The sequence below is a fragment of the Tursiops truncatus genome, chromosome 10, assembly GCF_011762595.2.
Source record: "Tursiops truncatus isolate mTurTru1 chromosome 10, mTurTru1.mat.Y, whole genome shotgun sequence".
Taxonomy (NCBI): Eukaryota; Metazoa; Chordata; class Mammalia; order Artiodactyla; family Delphinidae; genus Tursiops; species Tursiops truncatus.
This window is the reverse complement of record NC_047043.1, coordinates 43,397,144-43,416,391: the sequence shown is the minus strand read 5'-3', so window position 1 is coordinate 43,416,391 and position 19,248 is coordinate 43,397,144. Positions and strand designations below refer to the sequence as shown.

The 19,248-nt window shown below is 37.2% G+C and overlaps 2 protein-coding genes across 20 annotated transcripts in view; both read right to left on the bottom strand.

The window, feature by feature from the left end:
* Positions 1-8,624, bottom strand: part of LOC101325731 (E3 SUMO-protein ligase ZNF451) — a 125,641-nt gene extending 117,017 nt beyond the window's left edge. For both annotated transcript variants that reach the window (XR_012334528.1, XM_073810899.1), the window contains exon 1: positions 5,934-8,624. Coding sequence is in view for 1 of the 2 variants with exons in the window: in XM_073810899.1 (XP_073667000.1) it covers positions 5,934-5,999 (66 nt within the window). In the remaining variant the exon portion in view is untranslated. The remainder of the gene's footprint in view (positions 1-5,933) is intronic.
* KIAA1586 (KIAA1586 ortholog) lies at positions 2-19,248 on the bottom strand. Of its 18 annotated transcripts, XM_073810907.1 has the most exons (9): positions 19,116-19,248; positions 18,513-18,596; positions 15,062-15,142; positions 13,452-13,734; positions 10,508-10,620; positions 8,656-8,691; positions 4,866-5,067; positions 3,807-3,957; positions 2-139 (listed from the first exon to the last, which is right to left on the bottom strand). In XM_073810907.1, the coding sequence occupies exons 1-5, from the start codon at positions 19,134-19,136 to the stop codon at positions 10,598-10,600; spliced, it is 492 nt and encodes a 163-aa protein (XP_073667008.1). In that variant the 5' UTR covers positions 19,137-19,248; the 3' UTR covers positions 2-139; positions 3,807-3,957; positions 4,866-5,067; positions 8,656-8,691; positions 10,508-10,597. The 18 variants fall into 18 exon arrangements, with proteins under 18 accessions (XP_073667008.1, XP_073667013.1, XP_073667006.1 ...); XM_073810912.1 differs by lacking the exon at positions 4,866-5,067 and having other exon boundaries at positions 8,631-8,691; positions 10,508-10,625; XM_073810905.1 differs by lacking the exon at positions 4,866-5,067 and having other exon boundaries at positions 8,631-8,691.

Below are 19,248 nucleotides of genomic sequence, written 5' to 3'. Positions count from 1 at the left end.
AGCACAGCCCAGCGATGTCATGGGTGTCTCCCAGCCTGTCACTGCACCTGTCCTTGTGCTCACTGCCAGGGAGGCTGCAGAGTCTCCAACAAGATCCAACGTTAAGACTTACAACTGAAGGTGCTTTTGTTTCAGGTAACTGTAAAACCCATAAAAAGCAAATTTAAAAAAACAGGGCAAATTTATGGCAGTTTTATAATACTTTTAATAGTTACATGTTATTTTTATATCTATTTTTATATTAGTAGATATCTACTATATCTACTTTTGCTCAAAAATGCAAATTATTAGTAACTATTATTCATGAGGAGAATTGAGAACTGTATAATTTATTCAGAGGAATTCCACCATAGAAACTAAAGTATTTTAGATATATTTTTATCTCAAGTGACATTAAAAAAAAAGTATTACAGAAGTTTTAAAACACAAAGTAAAATGAACCCCTAGTACACCCATACATAACCATCATCTTTAAAAAGTTATCAACTATTCTGTCATTCTTCAAGTCACATTTATTGATTGCTTGTTAAGTTTCTGGAAAATGTCCAAGCCTCCCTTACCTCATTTAAAGCTAACAAACCCAACGAACGAGGTTGTGGCAGAATTAGTGTGAAGCTAACAGTTTACTTGCATTGGATACCTTCCAACAAAGGGGCCCTAGAAATATGTTCACATGGTTATGTTTTTGTAAAATTTGCAAAAATCACACATTTTAACCATTAAGAGCGCTGTCTCTTTCCACTTCAACTGCTCCTTTGTGCCTTCTCCTGCTCCTCCACAAAGTGGCAGTGAGCACTTCTAAGATTTTATTAAGGGTTGACTGGGATATACTTTTGTGTTTTGTAATCTCTTCCATGTGTAATTAATTACGTTATTGCTGGCCATCTCAGTTTGGGATGTCTTCTAGAAATACTCTGAATGTGGTCAACTTGAAGAATATTTAAGAGCACTCACTCTGTAGAAAATTTAAAATGCACCAAAATCTTACAGCTCAGATTTCAAAGAAACTCAATAGAAGTTTCCTCAAATTTGACAACAATCAAAAAAAATTACACTGTATTACTAACAAACGGTTGAGAATTTGAAAGAAACCTCTGTAAACTGTCAAAAATAAAAAGCAAATTTCCATCAACTATGTTAAAAGATACTCAAAATGAGCTTCCTATTACTCCTATTACTATAGAAAAGTATATTACAAAGTTGTCAAATGAAAAGACAATATGTATGCTTATCTTGGCCTAAATAATATTTCAAATTGCATCTAATACTGTATTCATAGTTTTGTGGGGGTTTTCTTAAACAGCTTGCCAAATTCAATAAGCAATAAGCCCCACAAAACCTGGAACCATTTATGAGGTTAGTATATTATCCTTGTTGAAAGATCAGTTCTTCAAGGTCATGTAGATATTAAAAGGCAGAACATGACTTAAAATCACAGTTTCAATAGTAGTAAATACAAAAAACGATATGGCTAAGTGTTGGTTATCTGTTCATGACTCTGTGATTATGGCAATTCATTTAACCTCTTGGAACTTCAGTTTCGCTGTGTACAAAAAAGAGATCCTATTAGATCATCTTTAAGTCGTCCCTTCAAGACTAGACCAATGACAGCTACCTTGAACTCAGTACTGGGTGGAGGACACAGTCTATCACAGGGCATGGGGCATGGGTTGCTAGGCTCTTGGACACGTTAAAATTTGTAGAAATTTGGTGATTTTTTGGTTTATATTCTTTCCTAATAATGACTATAGGAAAACAGCCAGCCCCACCCCCCCACCAAAAGGAATATATAGGGGTAAAGAAGTGTAATTACACTTAGGGTTCTGTTGAGTTAACCAGCCTAGAAGAGAAAAAAATACAGCCGTATACTACTGGGCAGTGCTGTATTTGACTAACTCATGAAGTATGTCTAGATGAGGGTTTTTTCTTTTTTAATTGAATTTATTTTTGAGATAATTTAGATTCACATGCAGTTGTAAGGATTTCAATACCCAGAGACACCATGTATCTTCTTCTCAGTGTTCCCTTGGTGAATCTTGCAAAACTATAGTACAATATCACAACCAGGATACTGAGTGACAGTCAAGATACAGAATATTTCCATCACCACAGATCCCTACCACTGTCCTTTTACAGTCACACTCACTTCCCTGACATCCTCACCACCTCCTTAACCTCCTTAACTCCTTAATCTTAAGAATTTTGTCATTTCAAGAATGTTATACAAATGGAATCCTACGATACGTAATCCTCTGAGATTGACTTCTGTCACTCAGAATTAAGTTGTTTTAAATAACAAAAATCTGTTCCTCCTTACTGCTGAGTAGTACTCTATGCTCTGGAAGCACCACAGCACTCTTGTGCATGTGGATGTTTGGTGGTTTCAGCACCATCTGTTGAAAAGACTACCCTTTCTTTGTTGAATTGCTTTTGCTCCTGTCAAAGGTCAGCTGATTGTATGTTTGTGGATCCATTTCTGGGTCCTGTGTTCTGTTCCATTACCTATTTGCCCACTCTGTCACTACCAAACTGTCATTTTTGGTGAGTCATGAAGCTGGGTAGTCACTCCTCCAACTTTGCTCTTTTTCTTCAATACGGTGTTGGCTATTCTGGGTCTTTGCTTTGCCATATAAACTTTAGAATCAGTTTGTTGATATCCACAAAGTAACCTGCTAGAATTCTCATCTGGATTACACTGAATCTACAAATCAAACTGGAAGAACTGATATCTTAACAATATTGAGTCTTGCTATCCATGAACCCAGAATATCTCTCTACTTACTTAGATCTTCTTGGATTTCTTTCTTCAGAATTTTAGTTCTCCTCATACATTTCTGTACACAATTTTTCCTTACATATATATTTCCTAACACATATATTCCCTTACACATATTTTGTTGGATTTATACCTAAATATTTCTTGTAGAAAACACACAGTTGGTTCTTACTTTTTTTAATCTACTCGACAATCTCTTTTAATTAGTATATTTTGACCATTCACATTTAAAGCGACTATTGGGGGAATTCACTGGTGGTCCAGTGGTTAGGACCCTGTACTCCCACTGCAGGGGGCCCAGGTTCAATCCCTGATTGGGGAACTAGGATCCTGCAAGCCGTGTGGTGTGGCCAAAAATAAAAATAAAGTGACTATTGGTATAGACAGATTAACATATACTACATTTGTAACTTTTCTACATGTTACCTTGTTCTTCCTTCTTTTTTTTGTTTTTTAAAAAAATATTTATTTCATTTATTTTTTTGGCTGCGTTGGGTCTTCGTTGCAGCACGCAGGCTTCTCTCTAGTTGAAGTGTGCAGGCTTTCTCTCTCTAGTTGTGGTGCAGGCTCCAAAGCACGTGGGCTCTGTAGTCTGCGGCTCGTGGGCTCTCTCGTTGAGGCGGGCGAGCTCAGTAGTTGTGACGTGTGGGCTTAGCTGCCCCACAGCACGAGGGATCTTAGTTCCCCAACCAGATATCAAAACTGTGTCCCAGTCACTGGAAGGCAGATTCTTTATCACTGGACCACCAGGAAGTCCCCTTTTTTTTGTTTTTGCTTTTGTTTTTGTTTTCCAATCTTTTCTCCCTTCTCTGGTTTTAATTGAGCATTTTATCTTCTTTATCTTCTTAGCATATCAATTATACTTTAAAAATTTTTTAAATTTTATCTTCTTAGCATATCAATTATACTTTAAAAATTTTTTAAAAATATTTTAGTGGTTTCTCTTAGTGTTTGCAACATATATTTACAACAAATCTAAGTCCACTTTCAAACAACACAATACTGCTTCATGCTTACCCTTTTTACTTACTATATTTTCTTCCTTCCTGATGTTCCCAGATTCCTCCTTTAATCGTTTGTTTACAGAACTTCCCTTAAATGTTCACTTTAGCATTGGTCTGTTGATGACAAATTTCCTTAGTTTTCCTTCACCTGAGAATGTTTTGATTTCTCCTTCATTCCTGAAAGATATTTTCACCAGATAATCTATGTTGACAGTTCTGGCAGTATTTGAAAAATGTTGTGCCTCTTTCTGGCCTCTTCTATTTTTCTCTATATGTAAGGTGCCTTTCTTCCTCAGTGCTGTCAAGACTTCTGTCTTTAGTTTTACAAAATCTGACTTTGTAACTGGTGTGTATTTCTTAAATACACTCAGCTTCTTGAATTGAGATTTGTCTTTGCTCAATGGGGAAAGTTTTCAGACAATGTATCTTACTTTTCTAGCCCTGCCCTCCTCCTTTCCTTCTGGTTCTCTGATGACATGAATATTAGCTTCTTTGTTATAGTCCCACAGGTACCTGTGGCTGGATTCTTTTTTGCCCCAGTCTATTTCCTCTCTTGTTCAGATTGTGTAATTTCTATTGTTTACCTTCAACTTCACTGATTCCTTCCTCTGTCCCATCCATTCCTCTCTTGAGCCAATCCATTAAGTTTTTTATTTTGGTTATTGTATTTTTCATTACTAAAATTTCCATTTGGTTCTTTATATCTTCTACTTCTTTGCTGAGACTTCCTCTTTTTTGTGCGGAGACATTCTATGTTTTCATTCATTTCAAAAACACGTCTTAATTTCTTGTTGAAGCTTTAAAATCTGTGTCAGATAATTCTAGCATCTATGGCAGCTCAGTGTTGGTATCTATTGTCTTTTTCACTCAAGATATTCCTGGTTCTAGGAATGACATGTGACTTTTTATTGAAACAGACATAGACATATTGGTTATTATATTATGAGACTCTAGATCACAAACTTTCTGCTTCAGTTGGTTTCCGCTGACACCACTTTAGGAGCAGAAAGGGGGATGTTGTTTGTTGCCTGGTTACTACCAGGTAGTAAAGAAGTCCAAGCTCCCTAGTTAGTTTCTGTTAATACCTGAAGTTGGGGGAAGGGGCTCCTTAATGCTGAGCAAAGGTAAACGTCATGACTCTCCATTAGGCCTCCTCTGACATCAGCCCAGTGGGATGGGATTCAGGTCAGTGGTACTTCATTATAAGCTGGCAAAGGTGGAAGTCCAGGCTCCCCACTTGGCCTTTGGTGGTTTGGGTGAAGCTGCAGTGTTCTCTGTGGTATTTGGCTGAAGCAGAGAGGTTATTGTGTAAAATAATATGTTTTCTGTCTTGCTAACCTGCCCCTCCCTGATCTTTTGAAGAGAAGACAGGCTTTTTGCAGGGCTTTCTTGTCTGCATCCATTGGCATTTCCAGGTTGCTAGCTTCTTCAGCTCCAAGCCTGGGATATGAGGCAAATAGAAAACTCAGGGAACTCACCATTCTATCATTCTGTGAGTTCTAACGTTCATAGCTGGTCTGCCTTCTCTCCATCTTTCAGTCTTCTTATGTTTATAAACAATGTTCAGGGTTTCCAGTACATAGCAGGAGGAATCCCAAAGTACATTCCCCACCCATTTACCCTCAACTTTTGATTTTATATCTATCTCCTCTAGACACACATTATTGGGTCTTGCTATTTATTCATTTTGGTTCATCTCTGCCTTATTAACTGGTGTGTTTAGACCATTATTTATTTTTTTTATAAATTTATTTATTTTTGGTTGCGTTGGGTCTTCGTTGCCACGTGTGGGCTTTCTCTAGTTGTGGCGACCGGGGCTACTCTTCATTGTGGTGTGAGGGCTTTCCATTGCAGTGGCTTCTTGTGTTTCGGAGCACAGCCTCTAGGTGTGCGGGCCTCAGTAGTTGTGGCACGTGGGCTCAGCAGCTGTGGCTCACAGGCTCTAGAATGCAAGCTCAGCAGTTGCGGCACACAGGCTTAGTTGCTCTGTGGCATAAGGGATCCTCCCGGACCAGGGCTCAAACCCGTGTCCCATGCATTGGCAGGCAGATTCCTAACCACTGCACCACCAGGGAAGTCCAGACCATTATTATTTAATGTAATTATTGCTATGGCTATATTTAAACATAATTGTAAGTTTTGTTTGTACTCACTGTTTTGTTCTTCTGTACCTTTTCCTGCCTTTTAAAAAAACATTTAAACATTTTTAAAACTTCCATTTTATTTATATTTTTTAGTTATACAATCTTTTCTTTTTATGTAGTTAATATTGTACCACTTCATGTAATACATAGAAACTTTGCAACCATATACTTCACTATACCTAACCCCTACTATTTTATGCTCTAGTTCAGCGGTCCCCAACCTTTTTGGCACCAGGAACCGGTTTTGTGGAAAACAATTTTTCCACGTTGGCAGGGGGGAGGGGGGGGGGAGGGGGGGTGTATTGTGTGTGTGTTGGGGGGTGGTTCAGGCGGTAATGCAAGCAATGGGGAGTGGCAAATGAAGCTTTGCTCGCTCACCCGCCGCTCACGTCCTGCTGTGAGGCCCAGTTCATAACAGGCTACGGACCAGTATCAGTCCATGGCCCAGGGGTTGGGGACCCCTGCTCTACTTGTCATGTGTCTAGTACAAATGACAAAATAATGTTACAACTTTTGCTTTCTTTTAAAGAAATCAACAAGAAAAAATGGTATTTTATATTTGCCTATTTAACCATTCCCATGCTTTTTGGTCAAATCGGCACCACTTCTCAAAACTTGAGGATTACCAAAGTGCACCATTTTCCTCTAATGTGGATGAATATAAATTTTATATTAAGACTGTTCCTCACCTTCCTCATTAACTCATGACAAGTAAAGAAATATCACTTGGCACCAACATGCTTGTAAATTAAAACACAAACTTAAGCAATAAACCAGGTAGCAGTACTGATTATAAGGTAAGTTGGTTATAAGATGTTTTTGTTTTTCACACTAGCAATTGCAATTTTTAAAAAATGCTTAATATAAAAATCTTGTTGAAAATTCTCTGTCCAAACCCTGAAATCTCTACAATATTAAAAAAACAGGAAATATTTTCAACTCATTTTTAAGAGTACCTCAATTTCTCTTCAAAATAAACATGAAAGGTTATATAAGGCATAACTATATACCTGAAATTTAAAACAAAAGAGTATCTTATTTCCCTTAGAAGTTCACTGGCAAATAGGAAAATTTGGAGATGTAAACGATTCATAAAAATGAACTGATATGGGCTTCCCCGGTGGCGCAGTGGTTGGGAGTCCACCTGCCGATGCAGGGGACACAGGTTCGTGCCCCGGTTCAGGAGGATCCCACATGCCGCAGAGCGGCTGGGCCCGTGAGCCATGGCCACTGAGCCTGCGCGTCCGGAGCCTGTGCTCTGCAACGGGAGAGGCCACAGCAGTGAGAGGCCTGTGTACCACAAAAAAAAAAAAAAAAAAAAAGAACTGATATGTAGGAAATGTCCAATACTATGCAAGCATTTACTGAGCTTCTACTATGTGCTAGTCATTGCTAATAACCAGGGTTATAGACTCTTTTCAAGAAACTCACTACCTAGTAGGGGAAAATGACAAAAAAAATGAACTCTTACTATAAGGAAACCAGAAAGGTTGAACTTTACTCTCTTGAAGAAAGTGGGGAACTAGTGAAGGATTTTCAGTAGGGGAGAAAAATGGTAAACCTCACAGACCGGCTAAACTACCATCCACTCCCCTTGCCCCCCTTGCTTACCTTTATTACAGAAGCTAGGAAACGTAAAAATTCACATTCCAAGCCTCTACTGCAATGAGGGATGGCCACATTGATACAGTTCTTGCCAGTGAAATGCAAATCTACTTGAAAAGCCTTCTGGCAAACCTTTTGATTTTTTGATATCCAGGGCTTGTTCCAACCCTTGCCTTCTTGCCTTAAATCCAGCATGTGTAAAACTGTGCCAGTCATGCTATAACCCTAACGGAAAGGCCAAAATCATCCCAGGTAACATAGCAATGATACCACTGAGCTACTCAAGCAAAGCCTGAAGCCATCTCCAGATTTCTTGTTATTCAAAATGATAAGTCCATTCAAGTGATTTAGTTGGGTTTTCTGTCATGAGTCTGAATGTCTTCTTGACCAATAAAAGTTATAAGAATAAATGTGTATTTCAGAATAGCCATTCCTGAGTTACTGTGGAGGATGGATTAGGAAGGGACAAGAATGAAGGTAGTGAGACTTGTTATTAAGTTATTATTGTACTCTAAGCAAGAGAAACAAGGGCAGTGATGATAGCGAGGAAAATATAGATTCAGAGATATTTAAAAGGTGAGAGAGAAAAGGCAAGATAAAGAAAAGGTTTCAAATATCTTCTAAGTTTCAAGTTTGAGAAACTAGGTGGATAGTCATGCCATTCTCCAAAACACATATGGTGAGGCATAAGTTCAGCTTTGGACATATTCAGCTTGGATACCTATGGGACAACACGTGAAAATGATAAGGCATTTGACTATGGATCTTGAAGTCAAGAGTGAGGTCTGGATTAGAGAAACCCAGATTTGAGAGTACCATCAGATACAGAGTACTGTCCAACAGAATTATAATGTAATTCTAATTACATATGTAATTCTAAAGTTAAAATAAATAGATGGATTTAATTTTAATATTTTATTTAACTCAGTTTTTCCAAAATATTATTTCAACATGTTATCAATATAGTTATTAATGGGGATGATTTACATGCTAAGTCTTTAAAATCTGATGTGTATTTTATACTTAAAGCTCATCTCAATTAATCTGAATGCCTTTTTCATCACAAATACTTGATCTATACATAAATTTCATAAAACTTACAGTTGAAAAAAGTAGATTCACATACCCATACTGTTCCAAACACATTTAAGTTTGCCAGTACCTGAAAGAAAATTTTTCCTTTACTTTTTAAATCCACACTGGAAAAATCCTGTTTATCTGTTTTAAAAAAATTGATTTGCCTTCAGAGCAAAAGCACAGCAGTTTGAAAACTACATTTGTCCAAGTTAAGTAAATTCAATAAATCTTGTGTCAGCTCAGTATTGCTAACACTGAACTCAGAGTTACTGAGTAAATTGAAAAGCAACTCTAAACTTATCAATAAGTAACATTTTTCAAATTTTTCTTGTAGTTTTTGTAGTAAATTTACCTGTCAAAAACAGTTAAAATCTTATGCATACCAATTCATATTAGAAAAATGTGTAAAGTTATTCTGACTTTTATTTTTTAAAGTTTCAATTTCAAAATAAATTCTAGAGGCTTCCCTAGTGGCGCAGTTGTTAAGAATCCGTCTGCCAATGCAGGGAACACGGGTTGGAGCCCTGGTCCAAGAAGATCCCATGTGCCGCAGAGCAACAAAGCCCACGTGCCTAGAGCCCGTGCTCCCCAACAAGAGAAGCCACCGCAATGAGAAGCCCACGCACTGCAATGAAGAGTAAGTAGCTCCCGCTCACTGCAACTAGAGAAAGCCCGCGCACAGCAATGTAGATCAAATGCAGCCAAAGATAAATAAATATTTAAAAATTTTTTAAATAAATTCTAGTACTTGTCTAGGTAGCACAAGTAGGCTTTTTCCCTTACTTGGAGCTTCAAATTTAGATCATTCATATTCTGTTTAATACTGAGCAGAAAACAAACGGCCCAATTTTCTCTTTGATTATTTAAATATTTGGCTAGCATTTCTGTTGTTGCAAGAACATCTTGAACTGGTGTTAACGGTACAGTTAAGTTTTGTAGAACTTTTCCACAATTCAACCAACTGGCAGAGTACACAAATCACTAAATTCATTGTCTTTTCATTTGTTCAGCAATCCTGTAAGCTGATGTTGACTCATAGCACTTAACACGTAACAACTGTACCCATGACAGCATCATAGAGATCATTTCGGAAAACTGAGCACAAGTACTCTCAAACTGTACCACACAGTGGAATGAAGAAATAGGGGAAACACCAAGCTCATTTAAAAATTCCAGTGAAATCTGACTTTTGACCTAACCTAGCTGGAATGCCATTTATTGTGACAAGAAGTACTTTTTTCTCATCTAGATGAAACTCTTTTGATAATTTAAAGATTAAAATATAGCTATACAGGTCATGAATTGAAATTATTTCTTTGTAAATTTTTAAGTCCTATGAGACAAAACGCAATCCAAGTATTACTTGGACAGCACATTTTCTATTACATAACTCATCTAAAGCTAAAGAAAAGTACTTGTAATTTTTCAGATTTTGAATCAATTAATCTTTAATGTTGTTAAAAGTTCCTGTATTCTACAAGCAACATTTGGTGACAACTGAAGACTCTGTACTTTTTTTATAAGATGTTTTTAGGCTTTAACTCATAAATTTCTAACAATTTCTATAACTGAAATAATGAACTTTACTCTCCATCTATCTAAAACTAATTCTTTTTCATGCAAGAATCCAAGCTGTTTTATATCTGGCCAAACTTAACAAACTCAATCCTTTTAAAAGTTGTTCAAAAAAATTCTGTTGGACATTTCATTGTGATTTCAGGCGACTAAATTTCAATTCTTTTTTGACTTTTGAAAGGTAACTTCATTCACCCATTCATTATGCATTTGCTGAACTGTCTCAATATTGTTACTTTACTGTCTTATTTTTTGTTAAATTATAGCTTGTTTTTCTCTGCCACAACAAACTGCAATCGTCATTCACTGTGAAATCTGCAACATACCTTCTTCCAGTCTTTGTTTACTGTCCCAGTTGTAGGACTAGCTTCTGCAGTTCTACTTGCTGCTTTTTCAGTATGCCTTCATTTTAAAATTTAAAGTTCGTTCATATTCATGTCTAAACTAGAAAAATAGTAAGTAAAACAAGTATATCAATTATCAACTATGATTTACAGAAGTAATCACTGTAATTCCTGTTGTCAGCATAAAATATTCAGATAAATACACTATGTTACATTGATTCATAGTAAAAAATAATTTACATTGAATCCAACACCAACTGAATCAGTGATGTTTATATATAATACCAGACATAGCACATGGAGTCTGACAAGCACATTCCAACAATCACACCTTAAGCAAGATAACAAAATTAAATGTATTTTTTAAAAAAACAAATAAGTTGAGTTCAACAAAAATATTTCACACTGCTTTAGTTTTTATGTTTAATTAAAATTAATTTAAAAATCTACTTTCTTAGTCCTACTGAACTCATTTCAAATGCTTAATAGCCACATGGTCCTAGTGGTTACCATATTAGATAGTGCAGATCTGGAAATGAGAAAGGCAAAAGTCACAAGGCTTGCAGTTTTTATTCCATTTCTCTTTTATTTGATATAACTTCCAGGGCTCAGAAGTTATTTGGGTTATATTACTCTTTCGTATCCTCACAAAAAAATAAAACAAAGCAAAAATGGAATTGTTGGATATTCTGTATAGGATTCCCTGAAATATGTATTTGGCTCACTCTAGCAGACATGGACCAACCTCTAAAAACCCATTGCTCCTAAAAACAATCAACTTTATCTCTTTGGAGAATGCCTTTTAAACAGCAACGTGCTGAATAATGTTTAACAACTGGCTTTTGAAATAAAAATGTATGCATTTAAAAGATGTGCAGCATACAATTTACAAATGATAAAATCATATACAATACTCTTTTCTCTTTGGCCGCACCACACGGCTTGCAGGACCTTAGTTCCTTGACCAGGCATTGAACCCAGGCCACGGCAGTGAAAGCGCCAAGACCTAACCAGGGAATTCCCACACAATACTCTTTCTTGTACGTTCCATATAGCCAACTGATTCTCATAGACTTTTGTTGACTTTTGTCAAACTCTTGTATCTGTAGCTAATCTGTGATTGCAATTTGACCAGGATTTTACAAAGGGAGTTGCATCCCAAACAGCTAACTCTTTTCCCAACAAACTTATTGTCATTAAATCTGATATATGACCTACTGTTAAACTATTTCTCACCCTTGTACAAATTATGTTCATTAAACTGAAACCTCTTTCAGCTTCAGCACTATTGACTGCAATGGTGCTATCTTTTAGCTTTTTGTACGGTTGTAGGAATTGAAACATTGTTTGACTTTACATTATTATTTACAAATTCCTGAAAATCATTCAAATCAACTTCGAATTTTAAAATTTCACACAAATGAAATAATTTTTTTTCACCAGTTATCCATGGTGAAGTTATTTCTTCATAAGGCCATGTAGAAGGTTCTAGCAAATCAAAATAATTAAAAATACTTTCATCATGGTTCCTGTCAGATAAAAGACGTAAGTTCATGTGTTGAATTATATTTTCTAGTAACATGTTCCTAGGAAGGGCATTAAATTTATTATTTTTATTAAATGGAATATCTTTAAACTTATCTGACTTAATCAAACCTTCAATTTGAGATTCATGCTTTCCAGCACCAATTTTTAAATTTTCCAAGGCTTTTATGGTACGTTTGATCAATTTTTGTGCTTTCTGAATGTTAGCTGAGCTTGACTGTAATGCAGTTGAAAGTAGTGAAAATTCTTCAAGAATGTCAATCATTAAAGCAAGGTCTTGCAAGAAATTAATGTTAGCTAATCTCTTTGCCAAACCAGAATGAAAATGAGAAAAATGCATATATAATACAGGATATGCACGCCATACAGCAGTAGCAGCTTGTAAACTACATGCCGCCCATTTTGGTCCCATTATCCGGCCAATTTTAACAATTTCAGTTTCAAGATCTTTAGCTACATTTTCTAAAAGCTTGTTTAGATTTTTATTAGATTGATGATAATTAGAATAAATTTTATGGAGAAATATTTTTAAATGATTCACCTGTTTCATTTCAGATATTGAATCATCAAGGGACAAGTGCAATCGATGGTTTAAAACAGTTCCAAATAATGATTTCAGGAAAATTTTCTAACAACTTTGTAGCTACTCCAGACTTTCTTCCCAGCACTGTATTAGCACCATCAGAACAAAATGCAATTAAATTTGCTTTCAAATATTCATTAGTGAAACCACAATCATTTAAAGTACTCAATAATGTATTGAAAATACACTCTGCTGTGGTTGACACCAATTCTTTCAAAGCAACAAATAACATAGCGGGTGCAGGAACCGATTGAACTGTGCACTGGAGATAAATCACGAAGGTCCTTTTCTTTGAAACTGTGGATGCCTCATCAATTACAATACAGATTTTGGCATTTTCTTCTATAATATTCTTAAATATCGTCATCTTCATTTCTTTTGCAATATGCTTTGCTATTCTTGTTGCACTGTATCGTGTATTTAAACAACTGACCTCTCCATTTTTCTCTTGTAATTCCATTGCCCCTTCAATATCAGATAAAGGTCTATTATGTTTTATTAAACTATAAACAGTATTGAAAACTTTCACAGTAGCATGAATATTTTTATTACTTTGTTTATGCACTAAATTAGAAACTGAGTCATTAATTGATTCCTTTAACAAATCCTGAATTTTACCATGGGCTTTAGAAACATCATGTTCCCTAATTTTTTTTCGCAGGGAAGCTTGTCTAGTAGTTTTATTACTGCCATTAGGGGTTACTAAATATGCAATCCACTCCTTGGACACATGGACATGCTTTACTGCTTTCAATCCCAAATGCTGAACTGTTGAGCAATCCTTACATCCTAATTTACCTTCTTTTATTTCAAGCCATTTGTACTGTTCTGTAAACATAAATGCTTGTTTTTCATTCCAACAATCTGAAAGCACAAGATTATCCATTTCTTCCTTTGATGAACATGATGGCTTTTCTTCAATGATTGGTTGTTCAACATATTTGAAATTTGATTCCTTAGACTTAGACAATCCACAATAGTTTTTGTTCCTATTGTTACTTTCTGTGCCTGTTTTCACTTTCTTCACATTTAAAAAATGCAATAAATCACCCTGTCGTTTTGGCATTTTAGGGAACAAAATCTGAAAAATAATTTTACATATGTAAGTAAAAGTCACGATAACACTTTTAGGGTTAATGTAAAAACTTCTGTTAATGATTTCTTTATATAATTTTAGAAATTAATTTTAAACTAGAATACTTACCTTGATTTTCAGTTTATACCTATAACTTCAATATGACTTGCTATTTCTTGAAAAATGCACTATCAGTTTTTTAAATTCTATAGCCAATAATAAGGTCACAAAATCTGACTGAACTTTTGATGATCACCCAATTCAACAGAAAAGTTGCTCATATGATTTACAAGTATAGTTCTAGTGTGAAGAGTGGTTGATACTTTCATTTACATTATTAAGAAAAATGTAAAAAAAGATGTATATCAGAACTCCACTCATTCATCAATGATAACATCAACATCTTTGTTGACTCAATGAAGAGTTTTCAAATACTGCAAGATTTCCTCAATGTTTTGTATAGCATAGAGCCTAGTAGTTAGAGACATGTTTTTAGGCTTAATCTGCATTAACATTTCATCCATCACTTCCTTCAGTTTAGACAATCAACAAATAATAAATCACGCCCTGCTCTGTACAATCGTTTGCCAATTACCTTGCTGTAAACACTTCCATCTTCCTTCAGGAGCACATTGTTATACCATATTCCTACCACACAGTACAACAGATGTAAATAACCTCAAGTGTGTAGATATTAGGGTATGAAGAGTTTTGAGCATCTATTACCTTAAACATGATAATCTATTTACCTTTAAGTTTTTATATACTTCAATTTTTAAATTGATGTATAGTTGATTTACAACGTTATGTTAGTTTCTGGTGTACAGCAAAGTGATTCAGTTATATATATTCTTTTTCACATTCTTTTCCATTATAGGTTATTACAAAATACAGTAGGACCTTGTTGTTTATCCACTTCATATACAGTAGTTTGTATCTGCAAATTCCTAACTCCTAATTCATCCCTCCCCTATCTTTCCCCTTCGGTAACCATAAATTTGTTTTCTATATCTGTGAGTCTGTTTCTGTTTTGTAAATAAGTCCATTTGTATCATATTTTAGATTCCATATATAAGTGGTATCATATGGTGTTTGTCTTTCTCCTTCTGACTTACTTCACTTAGTATGATAATCTCTAGGTCTATCCATGTTGCTGCAAATGGCATTATTTCATTCTTTCTTATGGCTGAGTTATACTTGAATTTTTAATAATGGCTATGTTTAACAATCAGCTCAAATTTAACAAACAATTCTTGCAAGCCAGTTCAAGCCACCTCCAGCACATACTGCACTTAATGACACAACTGAAGAAACACAAATATAATATACTTACATCACTATGATAGGTGCTACGCTCTTTATCATCACCACAGATCAGATCAATGTATTCAAGAACAGGTCTTGATGGTCCCTCCTAAAAAGGAAGTCAGCAAATTTACAAGTCATTAACAATCATTCAAACCAAATGTGCCTTTACAATCACTAGGGGTTTTTTGGTTGGAATTAGCAAGAATTCCTGTGAAGAGGTGGCCTCACCCGTGGTGCAAAATAATCAGAAACAGAACCAGCAGAGGTAAAGATTCAGAGAAGACCAATATGCAATGACGACAAAACCCAAAAAGAGCCTAAACCTATATAGAGGAAAAAAGCCATGTACGCCTTTGGAAACGGGAAATAGACCAGGGATAATGTTAAAAAGACACAGATATCACGGTACAGTATTTTTTAACTGGGATGGTTATCAATAATCTTTTACATATCTAAGCTCAAAAGCATGGAGTTCTTTGATATCTCTGCTTCATCCTCCATACCCTTACGCAACCAAATATCAAATCTCTTCAATCTTTTCTTTACACACATACTACCTTCAACATAGACCAGGCCTTAAATACCCGAGTTGAAAACCTAGATTTTATTTTACAGGCAAAGGAATCAACTAGTAGTGTTCAGACGGGAACCACATTAAAGCTGTGCTTCAAGAAGATTAGGAGACAGGACTTCCCTAAGACTCCATGCTCCCAATGTAGGGGGCCCAGGTTCAATCCCTAGTCAGGGAACTAGATCCCACATGCCATAACTAAAGATCCCATGTGCCTCAACTGAAGATCCTGTGTGCCACAACAAAAAAAAGATCCCGCAGGCCACAACGAAGATCCCACATGCTGCAAAGAAGATCCCGCATGACGCAACTAAGACCCAGCACAGCCAAATAAACAAATATTTTAAAAAATAAAAAATAAACTTGAACTGCTAATTATTTTTAAAAAAAAAGAAGAAGAAGAAGATTAAGAGCGTATGAAATGTGGGATGATCAGTTAAGAAGAAAACCAATGCAGACAAATGGTAATTTAATACTAAAGTACAGTGAGGGCAAGGAGAATAATGAGCAAGTGCCCTCTTCTGTATGTACACTGCACTTCAGGAAAATTTACACCAAAGATAAGAGCTCTTTCTGTACTCCCCAATTTTCATCATTCCTTTCTTTCAGCATATTGTGTTTAGTTTGGGGCTTATGTATATGGCAGCATACAAAGAGGATGCTGTGCCATAATGCAGACTGAGGCTGGAAAATAAGATTTATACGAAAAAACTAAGGAATCCAAACCAGAATACATCAAGTAGTAACATTCTTGATAAAAGATATAAAAAGAACACAAAAATTTTTTTGTATCTGAGAACCCTCAAGCAGAGCATTGTACCCAGTAGCATTTCATCTTTTTTGGATGGTACTATAAGAAACATAGTAATAAACACATCCTGATGGAACCCAGCATAGGATGGGGTGAGAGGAAGTAAATTCTGATCTGAATGTAGTTTAAAGGAGAATTAAATGATCATTTTTATGTGGCACCATTTAAATGCAACAGGAATATTTTTACTAGATTCTTTTCGTACTGCAATTCCACTCAGTGCATATAATTCATTTCTTATTGAGCTGTCAAATCTTCAATCCTCTAATTGTAAACAAGGCTATTTCTAAGAGGTTCTATCAAGCTGGATGTACACTACTCTGGATGCAAAGGTACAAAAAATTCTCTATATTTAAAATAAAATGTAAATTAAGATGTCTAAACCTCACCTTAACACAAGCTAATATTAATATTAACTCAGTCAGAATTTATAACATGATTATGCATTTAATCCTGAGAGTATGACACAAAATTACACCCATTTATTTCTCCAACCTTAATTTTGTAGAATCCTACTGTGTTTCTCAAAATAAGGCACACAAATCATAAACACTTGTGTCACGCCTAGCTAGAGCTGCACAAAACACCATCAAGGTCATCGTATCCTATTCATTGTCTTTATACCACGGTCAGGAAGAACCTAAATTATTTTTCCTAATGACCCCTGCAATCCTCTTTCCAAATGTTTTTCAGTACAAAAACAGACATCATGGCTCTTCAATTTCCACACCTACATCACTTACTCCTCACCACATGGGGAGGCAAAGTCAGCATACAATCCTTCTTGGTATCCCCAAATTTATAAAAGTTCAAGTGTCAAGAAAAAAGTACCACATGCACTATTGTGGCGAAGAATGTCAAGGAAATGATCTTGATCTTTTAAAGAATTTCTATATAACCCTACTAGAACATAAAAACAATGTTACCACAACCTTTAGGGAGGGAATTTTGTTTGATTTAAAAACAAGTCATTTGCAAGAGGAAGGAGATATGGGGATATATGTGTATGTATAGCTGATTCACTTTGTTATAAAGCAGAAACTAACACACCATTGTAAAGCAATTATACTCCAATAAAGATGTCAAAAAAAACTGAAAAAAAATATAAAAAAAAAACCAAGTCAATTACATGGTTGCCATAAACCTACAGTAACTAAGAAACACACAAAAATTAAACAGGCAAACCTTTAAAAAAGATTATACACCTTTAACAGCAAACCTCAACTAACTACAATATTCAAAAAGAGTCGTTCACAGTAGAAATATTCTCTAGCTAACTAAGATACTACTTTAAGCAGAGCCTTTGTAAAACTTTAACAGTGTGGGGTGGAAATTATCCTCAAATGTATCATAGCACCCCCTTCAGTTTTTGCAACCAATATTTTATAAAGTGTGTTCACAGCTTCATACACCCCTGCACCAACATGAAGATTCCTGGGCCCCACTTCCCATTTCTGATTCCATAGGTCTGGAGTGAGGCCCGGGAATCCACACACTTCTACTTACTAATGCTTGAAAACTACTGTCCGAAGGGAATAAAAACAGAAAGATACAGGATGCTCCTGGTGATACGGGCCCTTCATTGTGAACCTCGCCTGCTGGACTGTGCTGTAACAGGATGAGCTCGGAGCTTAGTGAAGTCTTCAAGCCACCCGCCTTCACGTTATGGAGACACACAGGCTCAGAAGTTGAGTTCCTGCAGCCCTTCTGGTTTTCTACCTCATTCCTCATCACTAGCCGCCCCTTCTCCCTAACCTGTGTGCTATCTTTTAGAAGTTACTCTTGTCTCATTTCAAAACACTCTTAGGAGACCACAACCCTGCGTACATGAAAGGCTCTAAGTGCAGGGGGAGAGGCGAGATTCAGGGTACAACACGCACCGCAGGCCACAGGCTTTGTGATGCCTACTGGGGCTGCTCAGACACCTCTTCAGGCAAATTCCCTACTCCTATGCCCTACTCCACAGTGTACAGTCTCTATCAGACATTCACACACGTTTGCTGCATGATGAACAAACAGGTGAGAGGTAATCACATCACGGCTTATCACGCATAGTCTCTGACTCGGAAAAACCCGAATATCGTCGCTACTTACACTAACAAACTGAATGTCATCTTCATTTTCCTCGGGTGTTGACTCGGACGCCTCAGGCCCAGCTGGAGGGACACATTCTATTATCTATAAAATAAGCCAAAACACGGTTATCTAGACAACCCCGCACTTACAGAAGATTTTTCCTAAGGGAACGAAGAACGAAAGCTCTCGCGGAGACCTAACGGAGCCCCAGCCTCCGCGAGCCCGAGCTCGCGTCCGTGGACCGCAGGGGCCCCTCCGCGTCCCTTCTCTCCGAGGAGCAGGGAGCACGCTTCCCCCAAGAGGCAGTCGGCCTCGGAATCCACGCCGCGCCCGCGCCGAGCAGCGGTCCCCGAGCCGGGCGGCCACTGTTGCTGCGGGGCCCTCTCCCCCAGGCCCACTAGGTCCCCAGGCCCCAGACTCTAGGCCCCAAACTCTAGGCCTCCAGACCCCCAGGCCCCTAGTCCGCCAGGCCCCAGATCCCAAGTCCCCCAGGCCCAGGCCCCCAGGCCTCCTAGGCCCCAGACCCCCTAAGCTCCCCAGGCCCCCTAAGCCCCCCAGACCCCAGGTACAGCCCAGCACCCCCCGGACTCTGCACAAGGCCGGGCCCAGCCCGCTACTCACCTCCGACCCTGGGTCTTCCATCTCCCCGCCGCCGCCTCCGCCACCGGCGGTAGAAAGGGCTGCAAACCGCTTCCCCTGAGCAGCGTCCCAGTAGGCCCGTGGGGCCTGGCCTCCCTCCCAGAGTTCCGGACAC